The following is a 24,468-nucleotide window of genomic DNA, read 5'->3' on the forward strand; positions in this document are numbered from 1 at the left end:
CCTAGTGTGGGGCTCAAGGTGTGCACCCCCATGCCTGACACCCTTGACAGTGATATTATGAAGCAACATTTTATTAACTTTATACTTTCCTTCTTTCCTTTTTCTTTTTGGTTTTTCAAAGCAGAGTCTCACTCTCTAGTCTAGGCTGACCTGAAATTCACTATGTAGTCTCAGGGTGACCTTGAACTCTGGTAATCCTCCTACCTCTGCCTCACAAGTTCTGAGATTAAAGGCGTGCGCCACCATGCCTGGCTCTTTTCTTAGAGTTTTAAATTGCATATATCAAGCACATATTGTTTGGGGAAATGTTTTTAAAAATTGTAAACATAAGCAACCAATATATACTGCAGAATAAAATTTTATGCCTAATTATTTAAAGATAGGTGTTTGCATGCCCATTCTTTCTCTCTCTCTCTCAAATAAATAAATAAATATTAAATATAGAGCCCAGCACTCGGGAGGCAGAAGTAGGAGGATCGCCGTGAGTTCAAGGCCACCCTGAGACTACATAGTGAATTCCAGATCAGCCTGGACCAGAGTGAGACCTTATCCCGAAAAACGAACAAACAAACAACAACAACAACAATATATATATTGTTGAAATATATATATATATATATATATATATATATATATATATATATATGACAAGTGTTATCTTCATGATGTTTAGGTCTTTCTTAAACATTTCTTGTATATTGGTATCTAAGCTTGAGATGCAAATTTTTCTTTCTCCCTAGGTCTCATGTCTCGTCTCCGCTATCCCGTTGGGCTGCTGGGCAGTTTACCAGCCACGGCTGGTTTTAGCTATGGTAACGTATGCTCACGTGCTGTGACCAGACTTCCTCCTAGGCAGGAACCACCCCACGGTCATTTGATCCTCAGCTCATCTGACATGTCTGCCTAGATACATTGCTTTGGAAAGCTTAAATCGCTCCCACTGGAGAAGTCTTAAAAGATGTACCCCATAGAGACACGTCCAACTCTGGGGGCCAGCTTTCCTTCACTTTCCACTCTGGCATATCAGGAGACCTAATCTTTAACCTTCTGATGAGGAACAATACATGTTTTTTGGTTGTTCCGTTGTTGCTCTGGCTATAGGGGTTGTTGGGAGGCGACTGCTCTCTAAGAGCACCTACCGAAAAGCTCTATGACCCTTGTTCTTGTGGAGACAGAAATCAATTTCTAGCAAATGTGGAAGTTGCAAACATATGGGACTAAATGAGAACCAGGGAATCCTGTTTCCTAATTTGGTGGAATTTTGTTCCAGATTTCTCTCGTTAGTAGGACTCAGATTATCCTGGAAAAACAACAACAACAACAACAACAACAACAAAACCCCAGGACTGGAGAGATGGCTTAGTGGTTAAGGCACTTGCCTACAAAGCCTAAGGACGTAGGTTCAATCCCCCCCCCCACCCCGTGGTACTCACATAAGTCAGAAGCACAAGGTGGTGCACGTGTCTGGAGTTTGTTCGCAGTGGCTGGAGGCCCTGATACAGCCATTCTCTATCTGCGTGTCCCTCTCTTTTGCTCTCACTCAGGGTCTCATTAATGAGTCCTTAGGCTTCACAGGCAAGCGCTTAACCGCTAAGCCATCTCTCCAGCCCGCCTTTTCACTTTCTTAATGGAGTATTTTTGATGAACAGATAAAATCATGTATTATAATTTTATCATTATTTTCCTTTATGGCCACATTCTATCACACGATTCTGTGCCAGTCCCAAAGTCATGGATATATTCTCCACGTTACTTTTAAAACATCTCTACCCGTGGAAGGGGGAGTTCTTTGTACCAGGAGATCATAGGCTTGCCCAACTCTTGTGACTGCATTATTCTCACATTCCAGCAGATGGCGGTGTTGCCGTATAAAAAGCACGCGCCTCACACACCTACCTCACAGTTCCTGAAATAAAACATAATGCCATCATAATAGGAAAGAAAGGTCATGGCATCAAAACAAGAGAACAATTGAGAGGGAGAGGGGATATGACAGAGAGTGGAGTTTCAAAGGGGAAAATGGGGGGGGAGGGAGGGAATTACCATGGGACATTGTTTACAATAATGGAAGCTGTCAATAAAAAAAAAAATTAAAATTAAAAAAAGCAGATGCTGGGCTGGAGAGATGGCTTAGCGGTTAAGCGCTTGCCTGTGAAGCCTAAGGACCCCGGTTCGAGGCTCGGTTCCCCAGGTCCCATGTTAGCCAGATGCACAAGGGGGCGCACGCATCTGGAGTTCGTTTGCAGAGGCTGGAAGCCCTGGCGTGCCCATTCTCTCTCTCTCTCCCTCTATCTGTCTTTCTCTCTGTGTCTGTCGCTCTCAAATAAATAAATAAAAATTAAAAAAAAAAAAGCAAATGCTAAAAAGTTAAGATGAGATAGCTTTCAAGGGAGTTATATTATAAGTATATTCTCTCCCCTCCCCCTACTTTGCTTATGATAAATGAGAAAAACATAGCAGCAAAAATTTCAATTCAAAAATTCTCTCCTACATGTGTGGATTCAGAGTTCGGGCATTGGACATATTTACTAAATGACTTGATTACACCTTTCCACAAGGAGAGCAGAGCAGGGCAGCTGTTTAGGGGTGGAGTCACAACAGTGGGAATGACTGAATGGGAACAAAGAAGTGTCATGGACCTTATCTGCTTAACAAGGTCAACACCCAACCTAAACAGATTGGGGATATTCGCATTTTGGATCCCAGGTCTACTTTTGGTCACAGTGAAGCATTTTTATATGATGTGTACAATTTTAAAATATCATATTTTTATTTATTTATTTGAGAGAGAGGAAGAGAAATAGGGAGAGAGAGAGAGAGAGAGAGAGGGAGAATAGGTATACCAGGGCTTACAGACACCGTCAACGAACTCCAGATGCATGTGCCATTTTGTGCATCTGGCTTACATGGGTCCTGGGGAATTGAACCTGGGCCCTTTGGCTTTGTAGGCGAGCACCTTAACTGCTAAGCCATGATGTGCACATTTTGATAGCTATACTTTGATGAGCACTCTCATCCAAGCAGGAGAAGTTTTTAAAAACTTGCTGTCTTGAGCCAGGTGTAGTGGCGCATGCCTTTAATCCCAGCACTCGGGAAGCAGAGGTAGGAGGATCGCTGTGAGTTCAAGGCCACCCTGAGACTACATAGTGAATTCCAGGTCAGCCTGGGCTAGAGTGAGACCCTACTTTGAAAATCAAAAAAAAAAAAAAAAAAAAAAAAAAAAATACAAACAAAACAAAACTTGCTGTCTTGAATTATACATTCATGCCACAGTAAGAGTATCAAAAATACTTATACACTTACACACACACACACACACACACACACACACACATATTTCTAAAAAAAATTTATTGACATCCTCCACACGTATACAAAATATAATTGATCTTATTCCCTCCACAACCTTCCCTTTTTGTGCTTCCGTATCTCCACTCCATTGAACCCCTCTTTCTTTCTAAATAGTTCCTGGTCTACCGTGATGTCATCATTTTTCCTCCCCTATGATGCAGGTCTTGCGTATGTATGGTTTTAACCTTTATGTAAAATAAGGAGCTAGCACTAGAAAATTCTTAAAGCTTATCTAGTTTTAAAAAATTAGCATTCTCTCTTCTACTTGTGACAAGTATTTTTTTTTTTTAATGAGAGAGAGAGGGGGAGAAGGGGAGGGAGAGAGTTGGCATGCCAGGGCCTCCAGCCACTTCAGTCCAACTCCAGAAGCATCACCTTGTGTGCATGTGCGACCTTGTGCGTGTGTCACCTTGTGCGTCTGGCTTATGTGGGATCTGGGGAGTTGAACCTGCATCCTTAGGCTTCACAGGCAAGTGCCTTAACTGCTAAGCCATCTCTTCAGCCTGAATGTTTTGCTTTTCTAGAAAAATGGGAGATCGATCCATCGGAGTTGACTTTTGTCGAGGTGATCGGAAGCGGTCAGTTTGGGGTGGTCCACTTAGGAAAATGGCGAGCCCATGTCCAGGTAGCCATCAAGGCCATCAACAATGGTGCCATGTCGGAAGAGGACTTCATTGAAGAGGCCAAAGTGATGATGTAAGCATAAGTCACACCCAGATAAACAAGACCCAACACCCAGGTGCCACAGACAAAACATGGACTCGGGAGTGGGACACGCCTGGCCTTGTGTCACAGCTCCGGCCAATCTAGTTGTATACCCGGTGAGATTATTTCACTTCTGTGCGGAACATTCTATTTACCAAGTCTTCACCTGTAAAATTGAGTACAGTCCGGCTTCATTGGATCTCCATGTGAATTACACAAAATGATCCTGAAAGTGACAAGAAATTGTTCTTTTCAGATCAATAGTGTTTAATAAGTACTCTGTAGGGATTTGGTTTGTTGATTTTGTAAAAACCTTGTCCCAGAAGCAAAAATGTTTTTCTTGGTGGTAATAGACTCACCACCTTCTGAAAGGTTCACTCCTCGTGGTCAAACACAAGCTAAGTTTTTGTTGTTTTGAAGGACAAAGAATTTGGAGAACATTTGTGAATTAGTGAATGCAGTCTGTTCTAAAACCGAAGCTTTTGTAGTTGAGAAAAAGGAAATCCAGAAATTTTATGTAATTTGTTCAACATCCCCACAATTAGGGCTTCTAATTGAAGTCAGATCCCTGAACTCCCTGGGTATAAAGCCCATCTTAACCATGTAGAAACCAACAAACACACAATGAGAAACTGCTTGATGTCAGTTCCTTCAGGCTTGTCAGAACTGTGAACCAAAATTGTTCTCTTGTGTCCATGTATGTGCATGTACGTGTGTATATTCATATGCATGTGTGTATATATATGTATGTGTGCATATGTATATATGTTTGTGTACATGCAAGTATGTATGTGTATATGTATAGGCATGTGTATGTGTATGTGTGCATGTGTGTATGTATACATGTATATGTGCATACGTATGTGTGTATATATGTATATGTAATGCATATGCATGTATGTATGTGTGTATATATGTATATGTAATGTATATGCATGCATGCATGTGTGTGTATGTATATATATGTATGTATGTGCATGTGAGTATATGTATATGTGCATATGTATATGGATGTGTACGTGCATGCATGTATGTGTGTATCTGTATTTATGCATATGCATATATGTATATACTTTGCATTCTCAGTCATTATGTTGAGGGACGCTGTGTACATTGGGGACCTATCCTCCAGAAATTCCAAACTACACGGTGCTTGAAAGGATGAAAGAAGAGCAGTTTGTTCCTTTTACATAATATCTTCCCTTAAAATCACATTACTTTTTTTACAAAACAGAAACAGGGTATAAATCAACCTGCTGTCTTTCCTGGCAAGTGCTATTGACCTACAGCTTGTGTTCTGGCTCTCAGATCTTTTACGTAATTATACTGAGAACTTTGTTTCTGCCTGAGAAGTGAAAATTTCGAGAAGGTAAAAGAGGAAAGAGTTACTAGAAGTATAATAGAGCAGGGTGGAGAGATGGTTCAGTGGTTAAGGCGTTTGCCTGCAAAGCCTAATGATCTGGGTTCAATTCCCCAGAGCCCACATAAAGCCAGATGTACAAAGTGTCACATGCATCTAGAGTTTGTTTGCAGTAGTTAGAGGCCCTGGTGGGCCCATTCTCATTCTCTTTCTCTCTCTCTTTGGAAATAAATAAATAAAATATTTAAAAAATTAAAAAAGAAGTGTAATACATCAAGAAAACAAGGAAGATTCAGGAATGAGAGAGAAAAGTAAAATGAAGGAAAACCTGCTTTCAGAAGTATAGATGGTTACATTTTTCATGAAAATCATTTTGAAATATTTTATTTATTTATTTGAGAGATACAGAGAAAGAGGCAGACAAAGAAAGTGGGCATAGGTGCCCCAGGGCCTCCAGTCACTGCCAACAAACTCCAGATGCTGTACGTGAGAGTACCGGGGAATTGAACCTGGGCCCTCAGGCTTTGCAAGCAAACACCTTTAACTGCTGAGCCATCTCTCCAGCCCGATGATTACATTTTGTGTGGCTCTTTTGCTGATGGGAGGATGTAGAAGGGAAGAGACACAGCACCCTAAGGGCAGTGGTCAGGAAAGAGAAGCCCTGGCTCGCATTTCTGTGTCTGTCTTAAAGCATGAAGAAATGCAAACCTAGGTGCAAAATCCTATCTTGTCTTCCAAGAATGATCACTTGAACTGGAATAATTTATTTCCTGAGGCTTTTGTGTCAGCTCTTATAGCATTGTCAAATATAATACAGTACCAATGGCATCATTCCATTTGTTTAAATTTTATTTTTAAGTGAGAGACAAAGAGGGAGAGAGAGAGAGAGAGAGAGAAATAGGTACGACAGGGCCTTCTTTTAGCCAGTGTGAACGAACTCCAGACACACGTGCCCCCTTGTGGTGCATGTGTGACATTGCATGCTTATGTCACTGTGCATCTGGCTATGTGGGACCTGGAGGTTCAAATATTCATTCTCAGGCTTCCCAGGCAAGCGCCTTAACTGCTAAGCTCTCTCTCCAGCCCCATTTGAATTCCTTATATTCACTCAACAAGTATCTGTTCCTCTGGGCAAGCACTGCTCTGAGTTTTGGAAAGACAGTGGTGGGTGGGACACATGCGGTTCCAGTGTCAAGGGGCTTATGTTGTAGTGGAGGACACGGAGGGGACGGGCAGCAAATGGCAAGCCAGCAAACGCAGGGGCAAGGGCACAGACTGCCAACCAGGCAGACATGACGAGGAGACAGGGATGGGTCAGGGCGCAGTGAAATGGAATGGTCAGGAAGGTTGGATGCACCTCATCTGGGTTGTATTTTGCATGGGATTGCTGGCTGCTTAGAGCGCTCGGATAAAAAGTGAAGAAAGGAGGGCTGGAGAAATGGCTTAGCGGTTAGGCACTTGCCTGTGAAGCTTTAGGACCCCGGTTCGAGGCCTGGTTCCCCAGGACCCACGTTAGCCAGATGCACAAGGGGGCACACGCGTCTGGAGTTCGTTTGCAGTGGCTGGAGGCCCTGGTGCGCCCGCCCTGGTGCGCCCATCCTCCTTCTCTCTCTGCCTCTTTCTCGCTCTGTCTGTCGCTCTCAAATAAATAAATAAAAATAAACAAAAAAAATTTTTAAGTGAAGGAAGGGTAGTTGGAGGTAGTTGCAGTGGTCCAAGAAGAAGATGAGTGTGGATGTGATGATGGTGGAGATGAAAAGATGTTTTTAAAAATATTTAACTTATTTATTTGCAAGCAGAGAGAAAGAGAGATGGGGGGGGGGGGGAGAGAATGGGCGCGCCAGGGCCTCCAGCCTCTGCAAACAAACTCCAGACGCGTGCGCCCCTTGTGCATCTGGCTAACGTGGGACCTGGGGAATCGAACCCAGGCTGTCAGACTTTGCAGGCAAGTGCCTTAACTGATAGGCCATGGTTTTGAGACCTGAATTAATTGACTGTAGGAGATTGTGGAAGGAAATTAGGTGAACAATGATGAGTCCATGGTATTGATTTGCATTGACAAATGGGGTGCTCATGTACTGAAATGGGAAACTGAATAGGTTCAGGGGAAAATCAAAAACCCTACTTTAGATGGGGTGAATTTGAGAGGCCTATTAGGTGACCAAGGCTGACCTAGCAATCAGGTGAATGCACAAGTCTAGAGTTCATGAGAAAGGTCAAGGCAGAGGGCACTCATTTGAGAGTGCGCCCAGAGATGATGTCGAGAACCACGAGACTTGGCTCTAGGACCAAGGGAAGGAGAGTAGTTAGAAAAGGACGAGAGAATCCAGCAAAGGCTTTGACAACACTTAGCAGGTTTAGATAGATATGATGTTTATCCTACAACGAGTCACGTCTAGGTCTCTAACCTGAGAGGTAATGTGTACTAAGAGGCACTAATGTTACAGTGGAGAAGGACACGCTTTTTCCACTTGTGGGTTTCTGTGCCTTTGAGAACTATCAGTTTTACGGGTTAGACTGAACCACAGAGGAGGCTAATTTATTTGCTTTGCCTTTTTGTTTTTCTTTTTCTGATAGAAATTTGTCTTATTTTGGATAGACTTTTGCCAGTGGTCTTATGAAACAAACACAGTATAACGTTTCAGTTCTCAAATACTTCGATACTACAAATACAGAGAAATTGGCCTTGTGTATTTCTTTCTTTCTCTCTCCCCCTCTTTTTTTTTTTTTTTTGAGGTAGAGTCTCAGTCTAGCCCAGGCTGACCTGGAAATCACTCTGTAGTCTCAGGGTGGCCTCAAACTCACAGCGATCCTCCTACCCCTTCCTCCTGAGTGCTGGGATTAAAGGTGTGCACCACCATGCCTGGAGACTTTGTTGATTTCTTAGGGTAGATTAATATTTCATTTTGAGACTTGCTTTCCTGAGATTATCTCACACACATGTAAATTGCATTCCTTAATTGAAGGATGCTTTACTTCAATGTGTATATGATATATACCATATCACAATATACAGCCAAATTAAATTCATGTTCAGTTGCTCTAGAATCCCTCTGACCCCCATTAGCTGGAGGGACTTCAAGCTAATTTTGTGATAAAGTGTCTGTAATTCATTCATATACCTTGTTTAGGAGAGTTTTTCTGACTCACTGATTTTATTTTGAAAAGAAGTATTTCTAAAATACTTTTCATATTACTGCTGACTAACAGAATTTCTTATTACACATTTTGTTGTTGTTTTTCTGAGGTAGGGTCTCACTGTGGCTCAGGCTGACTGGGAACTCACTTTGTAGTCCCAGGCTGGTCTCGAACTCATATCAGCCCTCTTACCTCCGCCTCTGGAGTGCTGGGATTAATTAAGGGCGTGCACCATCACATCTTTAAAGGCTTATTTGTTTAAAATAAAAAAAGTATTGATTTTCATGGTGACCAATATTAGCACAAAAGACACTTACATGAATACCTTTGATCCTAGCACTTAGGAGGCAGAGGTAGGAGGATTGCTACAAGTTCGAGGCCACCCTAACAGTACATAGTGAATTCCAGGTCAGCCTGGGCTAGAGTGAGACCGTACCTTGAAAAAACAAAAAACAAATAAACAAACAACAACAACAACCCCCCCCCCACAAAGGATGTTGGCAATGAATATTTTATTCTATAGAAGAAACAATAAACTTTGAAGTCTAGCTGAGTAAAAAAACCTCTGGGCATATTTTTATAGACAATAGCAGTCTAGCTCTCTGGGTGGGATTACTAAATACACACCATGGTTTCATATTGGTGTTTTTTAGTTTCTGCCTTCATCTAAAACTTTCCTTTTGGATGGCCTCATTCTTAAGATTTCAATGTTCTTTCCCTATTTATTATGTATTTATTTATTTACACTTGTGTGTACACGTGCACCAGGGTCTCTTGAGGCTGCAATCAAAGGCCTGTCCGGCTTTAGGTGAGTACTGGAGAACTGAACCTGGGTTGGCAAACTTTTCAAGCAAGTGCCTTTAAGTGCTGAGCTATCTCCCAGGCCCTCAAGTTTCATTTTATGTTCATAAATCACTTTCTCCTCCCAGTTGCCTATCTGGAACTTTCTTTTCTTTCCTTTTTTCCCTCTTTCTTTCTTTCTTTTTTTAATTTTTTTTTTTTTTTTTTGAGGTAAGGACTTGCTCTAGCCCAGGCTGACCTGAAACTCACTCTGAAACTCAACTCAGGTTGGCCTCGAACTCACAACAGTATTCCTGCCTCTGCCTCCCAAGAGCTGAGATTAAAGGCTTTCACCACCACACTCAGCTTCCATCTGGAATTTTCCATCTGAAGGCTACCATTAGAAAGGTTGGGATTCAAGGAAGAAGAATTATGAGGCTCAGGCCAGGAAAATCAGTAACAGGGAAGCAAATCTGACAGAACAGAAAAAACAATAGAAATGTTAACAAGGAGAGTATGAGGCGTGTAAGGTAGGCATGGTGACGCACGCCTTTAATCCCTGCACTTGGGAGGCAGAGGTAGGAGGATTGCTGTGAGTTCAAAGCCACCCTGAGACTACATAGTGAATTCCAGGTCAGCTTGGACTAGAGTGAAACTCTACCTCAACCCCCCATCCCCCAGAAAAAGAATATGAGGCGTGTAATGTTCTCTATCGAAAATAATTTTGGAAGTACTGCTCAAACTCCAGTGCATATTTTAAAACATTTTTATTTATTTGAGAGAGAGAAAGAAAGAGGCAGATAGATGGAGAGAGAGAGAGAGAGAAAGATACAGAGAGAGGGAGAGAGAATGGGCATGCCAGGGCCTTCAGCCACTGCAAACGAACTCCAGACGCACGTGCCACCTTGTGCATCTGGCTTACTGTGGGTCCTGGGGAATCGAACCAAGGCCCTCTGGCTCTGCAGGCAAACGCCTTAACTGCTAAGCCATCTCTCCAGCGACACCCCCCCCCACCTCCGCCCCCCAGTGCATATTTTTAATTGTGCCTTCAATTCGTAACTGGGGTGAGGCTTATCTTCTCTCAGGAATGAAAATGTGCCATGTGCAACTCTCGGATGCGAAAGCAGCCCTCCTCGTGGGGGCCCGCCTTTCCCCGCAGGGCGCTGTCGCACTCCAGGCTCGTGCAGCTCTACGGCGTGTCCCTCCGGCAGAAGCCGCTCTGCATAGTGACCGAGTTCGTGGAGCGAGGCTGCCTGCTCCACTACCTGAGGGCCCGCAAAGGCGCGCTCGGGCCCGCCGCGCTCCTGGCCATGTGCCAGGACGCATGTGAAGGGATGGCCTATCTGGAGCGGAACTGCTTCATCCATCGAGACCTGGTGAGTTTGGTGCAAATCCACTTGTTATTTTTATTTTTACTTACTTGTGAGCGATAGAGAGAATGGGCGCGCCAGGGCCTCCAGACACTGCAAACGAGCTCCAGACGCGTGCGCCCCCTTGTGCATCTGGCTAACGTGGGTCCTGGAGAATCGAGCCTCGAACCGGGGTCCTTCGGCTTTGCAGGCAAGCGCTTAACCGCTAAGCCATCTCTCCAGCCCCCACTTGTTATTTTATGTAACCGACCTGTGTCCACAAAGGCATGGCAACCGCTTCCACTGCCTCGAGGAACATATCCTTTGGCTTAATTTCCAACGCACTTCTCTGTACACGCAGTTTATTGTGAAAGGTTAATTTTCTTCTTGATTTTGCAGTGCTGAGGACTAAGCCCAGCACCTTGAGAGTGAGCCCAGAGATGATGTCGAGAACCATGAGACTTGGCTCTAGGACCAAGGGAAGGAGAGTAGTTAGAAAAGGACCAGAGAATCCAGCAAAGGGTTTGACTACACTTATCAGGTTTAGATAGCTATGATGTTTATCCTACAACGAGTCAGGTCTAGGTCTCTAACCTGAGAGGTAATGTGTCATTACAGTGGAGAAGGACACGCTTTTTCCACTTGCCTTTGAGACGGATTAGTCTTATGGATTAAACCCACCACTTTGCACATGCTAAGCAAGTCCCCTACCACTGCGTGGTATCTCCTGCCCCCATAACTTTATTTTTCAAGCACTTTTATTAATTAATTTATTTTTATTTGAGAGAGAGAGAGAGAGAGAGAGAAGGAGGGAGAGGAGAGGAGAGGAGAGGAGAGGAGAGGAGAGAGAGAGAGAGAGAGAGAGAGAGAGAGAGAGAGAAGAGAATTGGTGCACCAGGGCTTCAGCCACTGCAATCAAATGCCAGTCGCTTGCGCCACCTAGTGGGCATGCGTGACCTTGCACTTGCCTCATCTTTGTGTGTCTGGCTAATATGGGATCTCGAGAGTTGAACATGGGTCCTCAGGCTTCACAGGCAAGCACCTTAACTTCTAAGCCATTTCGCCAGACCCATAACTTTATTCTTAATTTCCCATTAATGCTGTAACAAAGTAAGGCTTTACTCTGAACATACTTCGAATTAATTAACTACCTAACCAACCAGCTAACTAAAACAATCTACCTTCTTTTCTTCCTCATTCTCTTCTTTCTTTACGTGACTTTTTTTTTTTTCTTTCCTTTCATCTTTCTTCCTGGAGAGCTGCAGCTGAGCTGCCCCACATGCGCGTGGTTTGGTTCTGACCTTACTACAAGAGGATTATTGTTGGTATTCTCGAGGGCGACTGGAAGTCCTAAGTCATCCCGTTGTTAGGACACTCCTATGGAAAGGGACTGTCACGCCCTACACTAAATTCTAGTAGCTTTCCTCCCTGTCCTTGTTACCTCCCCTGGAGAAATACTCTCTGTCCATCCCACGTTTGTTCAGGACACTTATATTATTCCTTCTGTGTTTTATTTATAAATATAAAATTCAACTCAGATGAGAATTTGAGAATTCTATCAAAACCCCTGATGCTGTCATCTAGAAATAATCCTGCGCTTTGATTAACGCATCTTGGAATGATCTCCGTACTCTATGGTCTTCAGTCAGACTGCAGTATTAGTTACCTTGACCTCGGCTCTGAGAATTTGCTCCTCCTACCTTGGACTCAGCACTCTCTCGGTGTCTTATCGTTTCCTGTTTCAGACCCTAGTTAATCATTTACATTTTTACATGACTTGTGCGCTCTGTATACCCCAAGAGCATGGCCCCGGGTGGCCGAGATGCAGACGATATGATAATCATGGGTCACAGAGCAAAGTCCTCAGACTTCAGCTTTGCATTGAGAATCACATGGGGATGGGGGGCGGTTACCCAGATAAAACCCTAGGCCAATTAAACCAGATTCCTGTGGCTGGAATTGAAGTATTGATATTTCTCGAGAGCTCCCCTAACTGAATTACAGATGCACTCCAGGCTGTGAACCACTGTTCTCTAGTCAGATGGCCTGGGTTGGTATCTTGTCTCTTTATCTTAGGAGCTCTACCAGTTAAGTGGTGTGAACCATAGCACCTCCCTTGTGTGGGTGTGCTGGGAAGGCTGCCTGAATGACAAGTGCCGGAAGAGTGCCTGGCCCACCCGAGAGGTCCTCAGTGCTGTGGCTACTGCAGAGACACCTCACTGCTCTCTGCATATTCCCAAGCACCCAGCACCCAGGAACTGTGGGGCCAATTGTGAATGGATGGTTTGGTATCTGTTGCTCCAACTCACTGACCTGGACTCTGTAGGTTTATTTTTCCTGATTTGGAGGGGAATTCAGAAGTAAGTGATCTGGTCATTCATCTGTTTCCACACAGGTCTTCCTAGCTTTATGCTTTTCCTCGACTGATGGTTTTCTTTATTTTCTATTTTTAGCGATTTTTTTTTGTTTGTTTGTTTGCTTGGTTTTCGAGGTAGGGTTTCACTCTGGCCCAGGCTGACCTGGAATTCACTATGGAGTCTCAGAGTGGCCTCGAACTCACGGTAATCCTCCTACCTCTGCCTCCTGAGTGCTGGGATTAAAGGCGTGTGCCACCATGCCTGGCTATTTTTAATGTTTTAATAATACTATTTATTTATTTGACAGAGAGAAAGAGGGAAAGAGATTAGATAGATAGATGAATAGATAGATAAAGGAAGGAAGGAAGAAATAAAGAGAAAGAAAGAAGGAAAGAAAGAGAGAGAAAGAAAGGTCATGCCAGGGCTTCCTGCCACCTCAATCAAACTCCAGATACATCTGCTACTTTGTGCATCTGGCTTTATATCACTACTGAGGAATTTAACCTGGGCCATCAGGCTTTGCAAGCAAGTGCCTTTAACCGCTGAGCCATCTCACTAGCCTACACCCCTCCTTTTTTCTTTACATTTTCTTTAAATTTCTATTTGGTCCAATGACATGCCGTGTGTGTGTGTGTGTGTGTGTGTGTGTATGTATGTATGTAGCTGCAATGAGTCATTTTCCTCCCAGGGAATTTTCTTTCCTGTGTTAGATTTGAGGTCATTATTGACACTTGCTGGTATCTTCCAAACACTGGCTCCTTCTTACTATTTTAAGGTTTTTGCTTTTGTTACTGGAAACACTGAACATCAAATTAGCTCAAAACATTCTATCAGAGCCGGGTGTGGTGGCTTTAATTCCAGCACTTGGGAGGCAGAGGTAGGAGGATGGCCAAGAGTTTAAGGCCACCCTGAGATGACATAGTGAATTCTAGGTCAGCCTGGGCTAGAGTGAGACCCTACCCCAGAAAAACCAAAAAAAATTCTATCAAAGGGCTGGAGAGATGGCTTAGCATTTAAGGCACTTGCTTGAAAAACCTAAGGACCCAGGTTCAATTCCCCAGTACTCACGTAAGCCAGATGTACAGGGTGGTACATGTGTCTGGAGTTCGTTTGCAGTGGCTAGAGACCCCGGAAAGCCCATTCTCTCTCTCTTAAGTAAATAAATAAATATTTTAAAAATTATATCAAACAGGTCATCTATATGAAGCTAAGTAACCAAAGGGATGATTTTCTCTGCCAACTTGCTGAACATGTTTTGACACCAAACATACTGTTTCTGCATTATATGTGGTTCACTGGAGTAAAGAAATATACAGTTAACAGTATAAACAGTTACACTTGCTACAGTGAAGTTTCTAAACATGACGCCTTGATTCTTAGAGATCCCAAAGACATGAAAGAACCAGGCCTTATCTGTCACGTATACTGGCTTTCTTTTTATGTTCCAGTGCGTGCGCGTGCATGCGTGTGCGTGTGGCTGCATGTGCATGTGGAGAACAGAGGCTAATGTTGGGGTGTCTTCCTCAGACACTCTCCACCTCATTCTTTGAGGCAGGGTCTCTCACCGAATCTAGAGCTCACTGATTTTTCTAGACTGCTTAGCCAGCAAGCCCTAGGGACGCTCCTGTGTCTGCCTCCCCGGGGTCGGGATGACAGGTTCGCACCATCGTCTGGCATGTTACACAGGTTCCAGATTCCTATACTCAGCTCCTCACGCTTTCGTGGCAGGCTCTTTCCCCACTCTCTGCAGCCCATGGTTAATCGTTTATCTTCAGTTAGATTAAACATCTGAAAATATTAACATTTCTTTTCATTATTTAAAAAAACTTTATTCATTTATTTATGCGAGATTGAGAGAGGCTGGCAGAGAGAGAGAGAGAATGGGTGTGCCAGTGCCTCTAGCCACTGCAAACAAACTCCAGACGCATGCGCCACCTTGTGCATCCGGCTTTAAGTGGGTTCTTAGGGTTTTCAGGCAAGTGCCTTAACCATTAAGCCTTCTCCAGCCCATGTCTTTCTTTCATTTTTTTTTATACATTTTAATTTTTTTGCTTATTTATTTATTTACTTGAGAGTGACAGACAGAGAAAGAGGCAGAGAGAGAGAGAATGGGCACACCAGGGCCTCCAGCCACTGCAAATGAACTCTAGACGCATGCGCCCCCTTGTGCATCTGGCTAACGTGGGTCCTGGGGAACCGAGCCTTGAACTGGGGTGGGTTCTTAGGCTTCACAGGCAAGCGCTTAACCACTAAGCCATCTCTCCAGCCCCACATTTTAATTTTTTAAAATTTACTTAAGAGAGAGAGAGACAAAAGAAGAAGAGATTGAGAGGGAGAGAGAGGGAGTAGGCACGTCAGGGTCTCCAGCCACTGCAAATGAACTCCAGATGCTTGCACCACCTTGTGCATCTCGCTAATGTGGGTCCTGGGGAATTGAACCTGGGTCCTTGGCTTTGCAGGCAAGCACCTTAACTGCTAAGCCATCTGTCCAGCCCATTTCTTTTCAGAGGTAATCACACCGATAAGTCACTAAAATCTATTGCTTAAGGGGAAATAGTGATCATAAGGCATTGATAGGTGTTACTATGAAAGCAGCTTGGCTGTCCATGCAGAGAGGTAACATGGAGCCCACATAAATTAAGGACAAAGAGAGTAGAAAAGGCGAGTAAAGGGGCTGGAGAGATGGCTTAGTGATTAAACGCTTGCCTGTGAAACCTAAGGATCCCCGCTCGAGGTTCGATTCTCCAGGACCCACGTAGGCCAGATGCACAAGGGGGCGCATACATCTGGAGTTCGTTTGCAGTAGCTGGGGGCCATGGTATGCCCATTCTCTCTCTCTCTGCCTCTTTCTCTGTCTGTCACTCTCAAATAAATAAATAAATAAAATAGAAATACATCTTTCTTTGCTTAAAAAAATGGATAGTAAAGTTGAAAGAAGAAAACTTTGTAGTCAAACTTGGATTCTTCTTTTTTATAGGCAGCAAGGAATTGTCTGGTCAGCTCTGCGTGCATAGTGAAGATTTCAGACTTTGGAATGACCAGGTATGTGCTTTTTGCATCTATCCGCTGCATTTACTCGGAAGAGGGAATCTTAAATTTGTCTAGTGACTGAAGATGCTACTTCCAGCTTTTTTCACGCTGGGGAAGCGTCTACATGGTTCTGTGCCCCAGTGACCCACTTTGGATTTCAGAACATGGACCAATATTACCTGGGCAGTGGCTGCTCATGGATCTTCAGGTCGTTATTAACAAAACTGTGATATATTTTTAAAATGAAAGGAAAGATTTCCTAATCCACTTGTGTATGATTAAGAATGTATATTTTTGGGCTGGAGAAGTGGCTTAGCGGTTAAGGTGCTTGCCTGTGAACCCTAAAGACCCAGGTTCAATTCTGCAGGTCCCATGCAAGCCAGATGCAGATGGTGGTGCATGCATCTGGAGTTCATTTGCAGCAGCTGGAGGCCCTGATGCACCCGTTCTCTCTCTCTGTCTGCCTCTGCTTCTCTCTTTCTCTCAAGTAAATAAATAAATAAAAATGAACACAATGAGATGCGGTTTAGGGAGGAAGCACTATAAAGGATAATTTTACACGATGCTAATGAGAAGAGATCTATGAGCCCTTTCTGGAGCAAAACACCATCTTTAAGCAAATCGGAGTTAACAGAGGACTTGAGGTAATTCGTCTCGGGGGTGGTGGTGGGAAGATTGACAGATGTGCTGTGAATCTGAACCGTAGGTACGTGTTGGATGATGAATACATCAGTTCTTCTGGAGCCAAGTTCCCAATCAAGTGGTCTCCCCCTGAAGTTTTTCATTTCAACAAGTACAGCAGTAAGTCCGACGTCTGGTCATTTGGTAAGTAGATTCGATGTTCACTTGATCGAGGGTGGTGGAATACAACTGACGACCTTTCCTTTTTAACTCTGGTTTCTTAACCTGATTTCGCGGTGTTCCCGTCTTGTAGCTGCCGTCTTAAGTGTCCCGCACACCTCCAGCCTGCCTTTGGCGGCTGTTATCACACACCTTCTCATGTAGCTCTTGCCTTTGGCAGGGAGCCCTTGTAGTAAAACCACAACAAAGAGCCTACTGAGCTAGAAAACAGCTCGGCCAACTTTGCCAAACCACAGAGGCTCGAAAGAAAAATGATCTGTCACCCTTTGAATTTCTAGTGCCTTTAGTAAATTTCATTGCTGCATTGCTAAGCAGCTTGACTCCCTTCCAACTGTTCACTTGACAACATGAAATGAAAACCTAGGTTGCAAAACAACAACAAAAAAAAAAACAGTCAAGGGGCTGGAGAGATGACCTAGTAGTGGTTAAGGCACTCGCTTGCAAAGCCAAAGGACCTAGGTTCGAATACCCAGTGTCGCAGTTATGTTCACACTGCTGGTAGAAATCACCTGACCAAGAGCAGCTTGTGGGAAAAAAGAGGCTTATTTGGGCTTGCAGGCTGGAGGGGAAGCTCCACGATGGCAGGGGAAAATGATGGCATGAGCAGAGGGTGGACATTACCCCCTGGTCAACACAAGGTGGACAATAGCAACAGGAAAGTGTGCCAAACACTGGCAAGGAGACACTGGCCATAATACCCATAAGCCCACCCCTAACAGTGTACTGCCTCTAGGAGGCGTTAATTCCCAAATCTCCACCAGCTGGGAACCCAGCATTCAGAACACCTAAGTGTAGGGGCTACACCTGACTCAAACTACCACACCCAGGAACCAGCCAGATGCACAAGGTGACACTTGTGTCTGGAGTTCATTTGCACTGGCTGAAGGCCCTGGTGTATCCATTCTATCTGCTCCCCAATAAATAAATAAAATATTACAAAAGAAAAAATAGTCGCCACCATCTACTTCATGAGTGTCACATAGTGTGGTTTCTACTCAGGCTGCCTTGGGACCCATTTATTGATGCTGACAGTGGCTGATGTTCTGCACTGAGGTGGACATGCTGCGGGCCCACGCCCAAATGCAGTTTGTTCTTTTGAGTCACTTATCAAAACACGGCAGTTATCGTGCCAAAAATCTGTTATTTGATCTAGAACTTTCTGGCTGGCTTTTATACTTTTTGTTTATTTTTATTTATTTATTTGAGAGTGACAGACACAGATCGAAAGACAGATAGAGGGAGAGAGAGAGAATGGGCACACCAGGGCCTCCAGCCACTGCAGACGAACTCCAGACGCGTGCGCCCCCTTGTGCCTCTGGCTAACGTGGGACCTGGGGAACCGAGCCTCGAACCGAGGTCCTTAGGCTTCACAGGCAAATGCTTAACCGCTAAGGCATCTCTCCAGCCCACAGACCTGATTTCTAACCAGTAATAACCATGCACTTGTAGACTAGTGAATAATTAAATATATTCACATGAGAAATTCTTGAGCACTTTGCTTGTGCGCAGAGACCTCGCTAAACCCTCCAGGTCTCTACTTGCCTAGTCTCTCGGTGGAAAGATGGGAACATGTGCCATCTACCAGCTGGGGAACGTGTGGCTCCAGCAGGCAGCAGAGGCTCCCAGAAATTTGTCATTTTCTATGGAAGGGCAAGAGTTTTTGATTTCAGGGGGCGAAAACAGGAGCAGTACTTAGAGATGACAATGCAGTGGGCATTTGCTGCGAAGACCAATGGAGAAGGGAAGGAACATTTTCCCTGGGATTGTTTTGACGATATAAGCCTTTTTAAAACTCAGGTGTGGGGCTGGAGAGATGGCTTAGTGGTTAAGTGCTTGCCTGTGAAGCCTAAGGATCCCGGTTCGAGGCTCGGTTCCCCAGGACCCACGTTAGCCAGATGCACAAGGGGGCGCATGCATCTGGAGTTCGTTTGCAGAGGCTGGAAGCCCTGGCACGCCCATTCTCTCTCTCTCCCTTTATCTGTCTTTCTCTCTGTGTCTGTCGCTCTCAAATTAAAAAAAAAAAATTAAAAAGAATATTTTAAAAAAGTCAGGTGTGGGGCTGGAGAGATGGCTTAGTGGTTAAGGCATTTGCCTACAAAGCCCAAGGACCCAGGTTTGATTCCCCAAGACCCATATAAGCCAGGTGCACAAGGTGGCACATGCATCTGGAGTTCATTTATAGTATCTGGAGGTCCTAGCATACCCATTCTCTCCCCCCCCCATGTGCCTTTTGCTCTAACAGAATAAATAAATGAATATTAAAAAAAAAAAACAACCCTCAGGTGTGCACAGGCTGCTTCCTACCTAAAGTTACTCTTTTTCTTGATAACCATGACCCGAAGACTGGAGGAGATCAAGAACGCCTATAACTTGGCACAAACAGTTCTATAAATTCCAAGTGACCATTTGCCCCTAATTTCTCATTTTGTGCATTTTATCTGCAGGAGTTTTAATGTGGGAAGTTTTTACAGAAGGAAAAATCCCTTTCGAAAATAAGTCAAATCTGCAAGTCGTGGAAGCCATTTCTAACGGCCTCCGGCTCTATCGCCCTCGCCTGGCACCTATGGCCATCTATGAAGTTATGTACAGCTGCTGGCACGAGGTAGGAGCCCCTTGTCGTCCTCACTGGAAGTGGCCCGAGCCCCTGCGAGCGCCGTCACTGGGGACTCCATCGTGGTGGCCAGAGCTGCCCTGAAGTGGAGAGTCACAGGCGCTGTCGTTCCAAGCACTACCCAGACCCCACTCTGCTTCGATTCCCAGATCAGGTGCGATCAGGATGGTGTGGCTGTAGGGAAGTCACTGTTTCTATGGGAAACTCCCACCACAAAGTCACGAGTCCATTCTGTTTTCCATGAGTAGACTTTCGGCACAAACGCTCAGTTTCTAGTATCATCTGTTTGAGTTTTGTTCTTGTAATTCTCTTTCTTTTCTTTCCTTTTCGTTCTTTTTCTCTTTCCAGGTAGGATCCTGGAATTCACTATATAGTCTCAGGGTAGCCTCAAACTCACAATGATCCTCCTACCTCTGCCTACTGAGTTCTGGGATTAAGGTTGTATGCCACCACGCCTGGTTTGGTTCTTGCAATTCTTTTTTTTTTTTTTTTTTAAATATTTTTATTTATTTATTTATTTGACAGAGAAAGAGAGGGGAGAGAGAGAGAGACAGAGAATGAGCGTGCCAGGGCCTCCAGCCACTGCACACAAACACCAGACGCGTGTGCCCCCTTGTGCATCTGGCTGACTTGGGTCCTGAGGAATTGAACCAGGGCCCTTTGACTTTGCAGGCAAACGCCTTAACTGCTAAGCCATCCCTCCAGCCTGGTTCTTGCAATTCTTGATGTCACTAAAGCCTCAGGGATGAGATGATTTTTGTTGCTTTGAAGAACTGGTTGGGGGAACTCAGGACACCACCTATTTTGTGAACTTCCCCCATCGAACAAGCAAGGTGCTGTTTTCTTTTCTCTTATATATGCCTTGGTTTTCCAAGGCTGAAAAAGAAACGGGCTTCATTTTTCTGTGGCATTTAAGCCTCCTGAGAGAGAGATTAAACCAGTATGAAGACACATTGTGTCAGGAGCCACCATTCAGGAAATTTTCTCTGGGGAACCTACTTTCTGTTTTTGTTAAAATGTTGAGCTTAAAAATTAGGCCAGAGGGGCTGGAGAGATGGCTTAGTGGTTAAGCGCTTGCCTGTGAAGCCTAAGGACCCCGGTTCGAGGCTCGGTTCCCCAGGTCCCACATTAGCCAGATGCACAAGGGGGCGTATGCGTCTGGAGTTCGTTTGCAGAGGCTGGAAGCCCTGGAGTGCCCATTCTCTCTCTCTCCCTCTATCTGTCTTTCTCTCTGTGTCTGTCGCTCTCAAATAAATAAATAAATTTTAAAAAAAATTAGGCCAGAGGATTACTGCCCACTCCTGCCTTTTCCGGGCTCTGATTCAATGCATCCCTCCACTTCGGTTCACATCCCATGTCCCTGTGGTCTTGAGAGCTCCTCTGTCTTTGCCTCAGTCCTGAAAAATTGCAGCTTGATGATGGCTTTCCTCCTGCCTGAAAAAAACAAAATCACTTGATTCTCTATCAACAAACACTGAAAAAGACACTGTTTCAAGAATGATGTGGTCATTCGCATTCCAGAGAAGTACTTAATTTATAAAGATTCCCTGATGTATGCAAACGCTTATGATTAATTGCTCTTCAAGGAATCTTGGAGGACGATGTAGCCAATTGCTAAGTAAGCTGTTAGCAGCCACAGCTGTCTTAGGAATGTCTTTGCAATAACAATGGAAATAGCCCGGGAACGTACAGGTGGTGATTACTGTGGGCTGACTATTTTCAGTCTTTAACAATGCTAGAAAGAAAGTGATACACATTCCATAACACTTTGATCTTCTCCTTGGCTAGTTACTAATATGAGCTGGGAGTCTCCCTTGGAATGCTGGGCAGAGCCAGGGAGCCACAGCCCCCATGACTGCACCCATGACTGTGCTCCTAAGCCTGGAATGCTTAGCAGGTTAGGTATATAACATGCATCTTTGTCAACTTAAAACGGACTTATTGTAAGGTGATCTCATGGCGAGTCACAGAGCACCGGTATATGTTCATGCAGTAATAGATATGCACAGGTGCATAGAGAGTTAAGTTGCATGTCGAATCAAAAATACCTTGGGCTGGAGAGATGGCTTAGCGGTTAAGGCACTTGCCTAAGAAGCCTAAGGACCCAGGTTTGACTCTCCAGATCCCACATGAGCCAGATGCACAAGGTGGCGCTCGCGTGTCTGGAGTTCAGTTGCAGTGGCTGAAGGCCCTGGCTAGCAATTCAATCTCTCTCTTGCTCTCATTAAAAAAAGAAAAAGAAAAAGTTTACAGCTGGGCGTGGTGGCCTTTAATCCCAGCACTCGGGAGGCAGAGGTAGGAGGATCATCGTGAGTTTGAGGCCACCCTGAGACTCCATAGTGAATTCCAGGTCAGCCTGAGCTAGACTGAGACCCTACCTTGAAAAAAATATTACAAAATAAAACACCTCATGCAAGGGTTGGAGAGTTTGTTCAGTGGTTATGGCGCTTGCCTGCAAAGCCTAATGACCTGGGTTCAATTCCCCAGTACCCACATAAAGTCAGATCCACAAAGTGGTGCATGCATCCAGAGTTCATTTGCAGTGGCTAGAGGCCCTGGCACATCCATACTCTCTCTTTCTCAGACTCTCTGTCTCTCTCTCTCTCTGCTTGCAAATAAATAAAAATATTTGAAACAATACCTCAGGTTATAGGGGAGATACATTCACATTAAAACTACTACAAGTCATTCAGATAAATGTCTAGGGTCTGCTGACCAATAGAACATTCTGCAGCGATGCAGGCACTCTGTGTGCTGGCCAACTCAGCAGCCACCTCTGCTGAGGGTGTGAGAAGAGCTACTGTAACGGAAGAACTGAATCGAAACATCTACTTGTTCAATTAATTTAAATAGCCACATGTACCTAATGTTTGCAGCTTGAGCCACTTTTTAAAATTCTTTTTTTGAAATTTATTCGAGAGGGAGAGGCAGAGGGAGAGAATGGGCATGCCGGGGCCTTTAGCCACTGCAAACAAACTCCAGACACATGTACCCGTGTACATATGCAACATTGCACGCTTGTGTCACTGTGCGTCTGGCTTACATGGAACCTGGAGATTTGAATGTGAGTTCTTAAGCTACGCAGGCAAGCACTTTAACTGCTAAGCCATCTCACCAACACCCCCTCTTTTTTTTTGAGGTAGGGTCTCGTTCCAGCCCAGGCTGGCCTGGAATTCACTGTGTAGTTTCAGGCTGGCCTCAAACTCATAGTGGTCCTAAGTGCTGGGATCAAAGGTGTGTGCCACTGCCCAGTAGAGAGAGAGAATGAGCACACTAGGGCCTCCAGCCTCTGAAAATGAACCCAGATGTATGTGCCACTCTGATTTGGCTTTATGTAGGTATTGGGGAATCAAACTCAGGTTGTTAGGCTTTGCAGGTAAGTGCCTTAACTGCTGAGCCATCTCTCTGCAGCCCCATTTTAGATAATTTTCAAATTTTTATTTATTTACTTATGAGCGACAGGCAGACAGACAGAGAAAGAGGCAGACAGAGAGACAGAATGGGTACACCAGGGCCTCCAGCCACAGCAAAATCCAGATGCATGCGCCACTTTGTGCATCTGGCTTACATGGGTCCTGGGGAATCGAGCCTCGAACCAGGGTCCTTAGGCTTCACAGGTAAGTGCTTAACGGCCCCATTTTATTTTTACAGTGCTTTTTACTCACATTTCCACCCAAGCCTCATTCGAATGCAAATTGTGCTATCAGTCAAGATGCATTTTTAAAAATTACTTATTTATTTGAGAGAGACAGAGGAAGAGGGAGAGAGAGAGAGAAAAAGAGAGAGAGAGAGAATGGGCAGGTCAGAGACTCCAGCCACTGCAAACAAACTCCAGACATAGGTGCCACCTTGTGCATCTGGCTTACATGGGTCTAGCAGAATTGAACCTGGGTCCTTTGGCTTTGCAGGCAAGCACCTTAACCACTAAGCCATCTCTCCAGCCCCCAGGATGCACTTTGTGTAAGCACCAGCATGGGTTCAAGTCTCTGCGAGTTCCACAGCCTATCTCTGAATAGGCAATAAGCTGAGCTGTCCTATTTTCCAGAATCCCAAAGGCCGTCCAACGTTTGCTGAACTGCTGTGGGCTCTCACAGAGATGGCAGAAACCTGGTGACCCGAAATGGAATGCCAAGCCTGAGGGTCGTCTTGTAAACTGTCCCAGGAGGAAATTATGGGTAGCGTCACTGATGAGGAACCTCTTCCTTCAGAGTTGATGATTCTTGGAAGATCGTGGGCTTTTCAGAGTGTTTGACATTTCAGGCTATTCTGTTAATAGTTTTCTGCATGTGTGAGAGGGACTTCAAAACTCATATGTTTCTGAAATCCCCTTCACATGCCATATATGACAGAAAAATTTTCCATGGAATCCTTCCCAGTGGCTATAACCCTCAGAACCCTCAAGGATACAGGAAAGCCTTCTGCTCATGAATAACATCATGGAAATTTCTTCCCCAAGGAGGACCGACATTCCTCTCTTCAGTGGTCCCTGAAAAGGAGATAAAATTAGATTCTGCCAACTTGTAGAATAAAAGGGACACCCCCTGCAGAATTTCATGCTTTCAGGCTATATAGATTATTGTAGAAACATACCTTTAGGAACCAATGGGAATGTTCTGGAAACGCCTTCTATAATCTTTCCATATGTTATTTAATACATTCTTTTTGTTTATATCTGGTGGTTTTGGGGCATGATTTCTTGTATTCTAGGTTTAAGTATTGTTTAAAGACTGAACTGGGGGCTGGAGAGGTAGCTTAGCAACTAAGATGCTCACCTGCAAAGCCTAAGGATCCATGTTTAGCTCCCTGGATCTCACCTAAGCCAGACACCCAAAATGACGCATACACAAGGTCACGCATGTGCACAAGGTGGCACATGTGTCTGAATTCAACTGTATTAGCTGGATGCCCTGGCATGCCAATTCCTGT

At 44.5% G+C, this 24,468-nt stretch overlaps 1 protein-coding gene across 1 annotated transcript in view; it reads left to right on the forward strand.

Moving 5' to 3' along the window:
• Txk (TXK tyrosine kinase) overlaps positions 1 to 24,213 on the forward strand; it is a 48,542-nt gene extending 24,329 nt beyond the window's left edge. The window contains exons 8-14 of the mRNA XM_004658686.2: positions 741 to 812; positions 3,876 to 4,047; positions 10,494 to 10,710; positions 16,018 to 16,082; positions 16,777 to 16,895; positions 19,376 to 19,533; positions 23,588 to 24,213. Of these exons, the coding sequence (XP_004658743.2) occupies positions 741 to 812; positions 3,876 to 4,047; positions 10,494 to 10,710; positions 16,018 to 16,082; positions 16,777 to 16,895; positions 19,376 to 19,533; positions 23,588 to 23,656 (872 nt within the window). The 3' untranslated portion in view covers positions 23,657 to 24,213. The remainder of the gene's footprint in view (positions 1 to 740; positions 813 to 3,875; positions 4,048 to 10,493; positions 10,711 to 16,017; positions 16,083 to 16,776; positions 16,896 to 19,375; positions 19,534 to 23,587) is intronic.
• The last annotated feature ends 255 nt before the right edge of the window (positions 24,214 to 24,468 follow it).

The sequence above is a fragment of the Jaculus jaculus genome, chromosome 11, assembly GCF_020740685.1.
Source record: "Jaculus jaculus isolate mJacJac1 chromosome 11, mJacJac1.mat.Y.cur, whole genome shotgun sequence".
In the NCBI taxonomy this organism is placed as follows: domain Eukaryota; kingdom Metazoa; phylum Chordata; class Mammalia; order Rodentia; family Dipodidae; genus Jaculus; species Jaculus jaculus.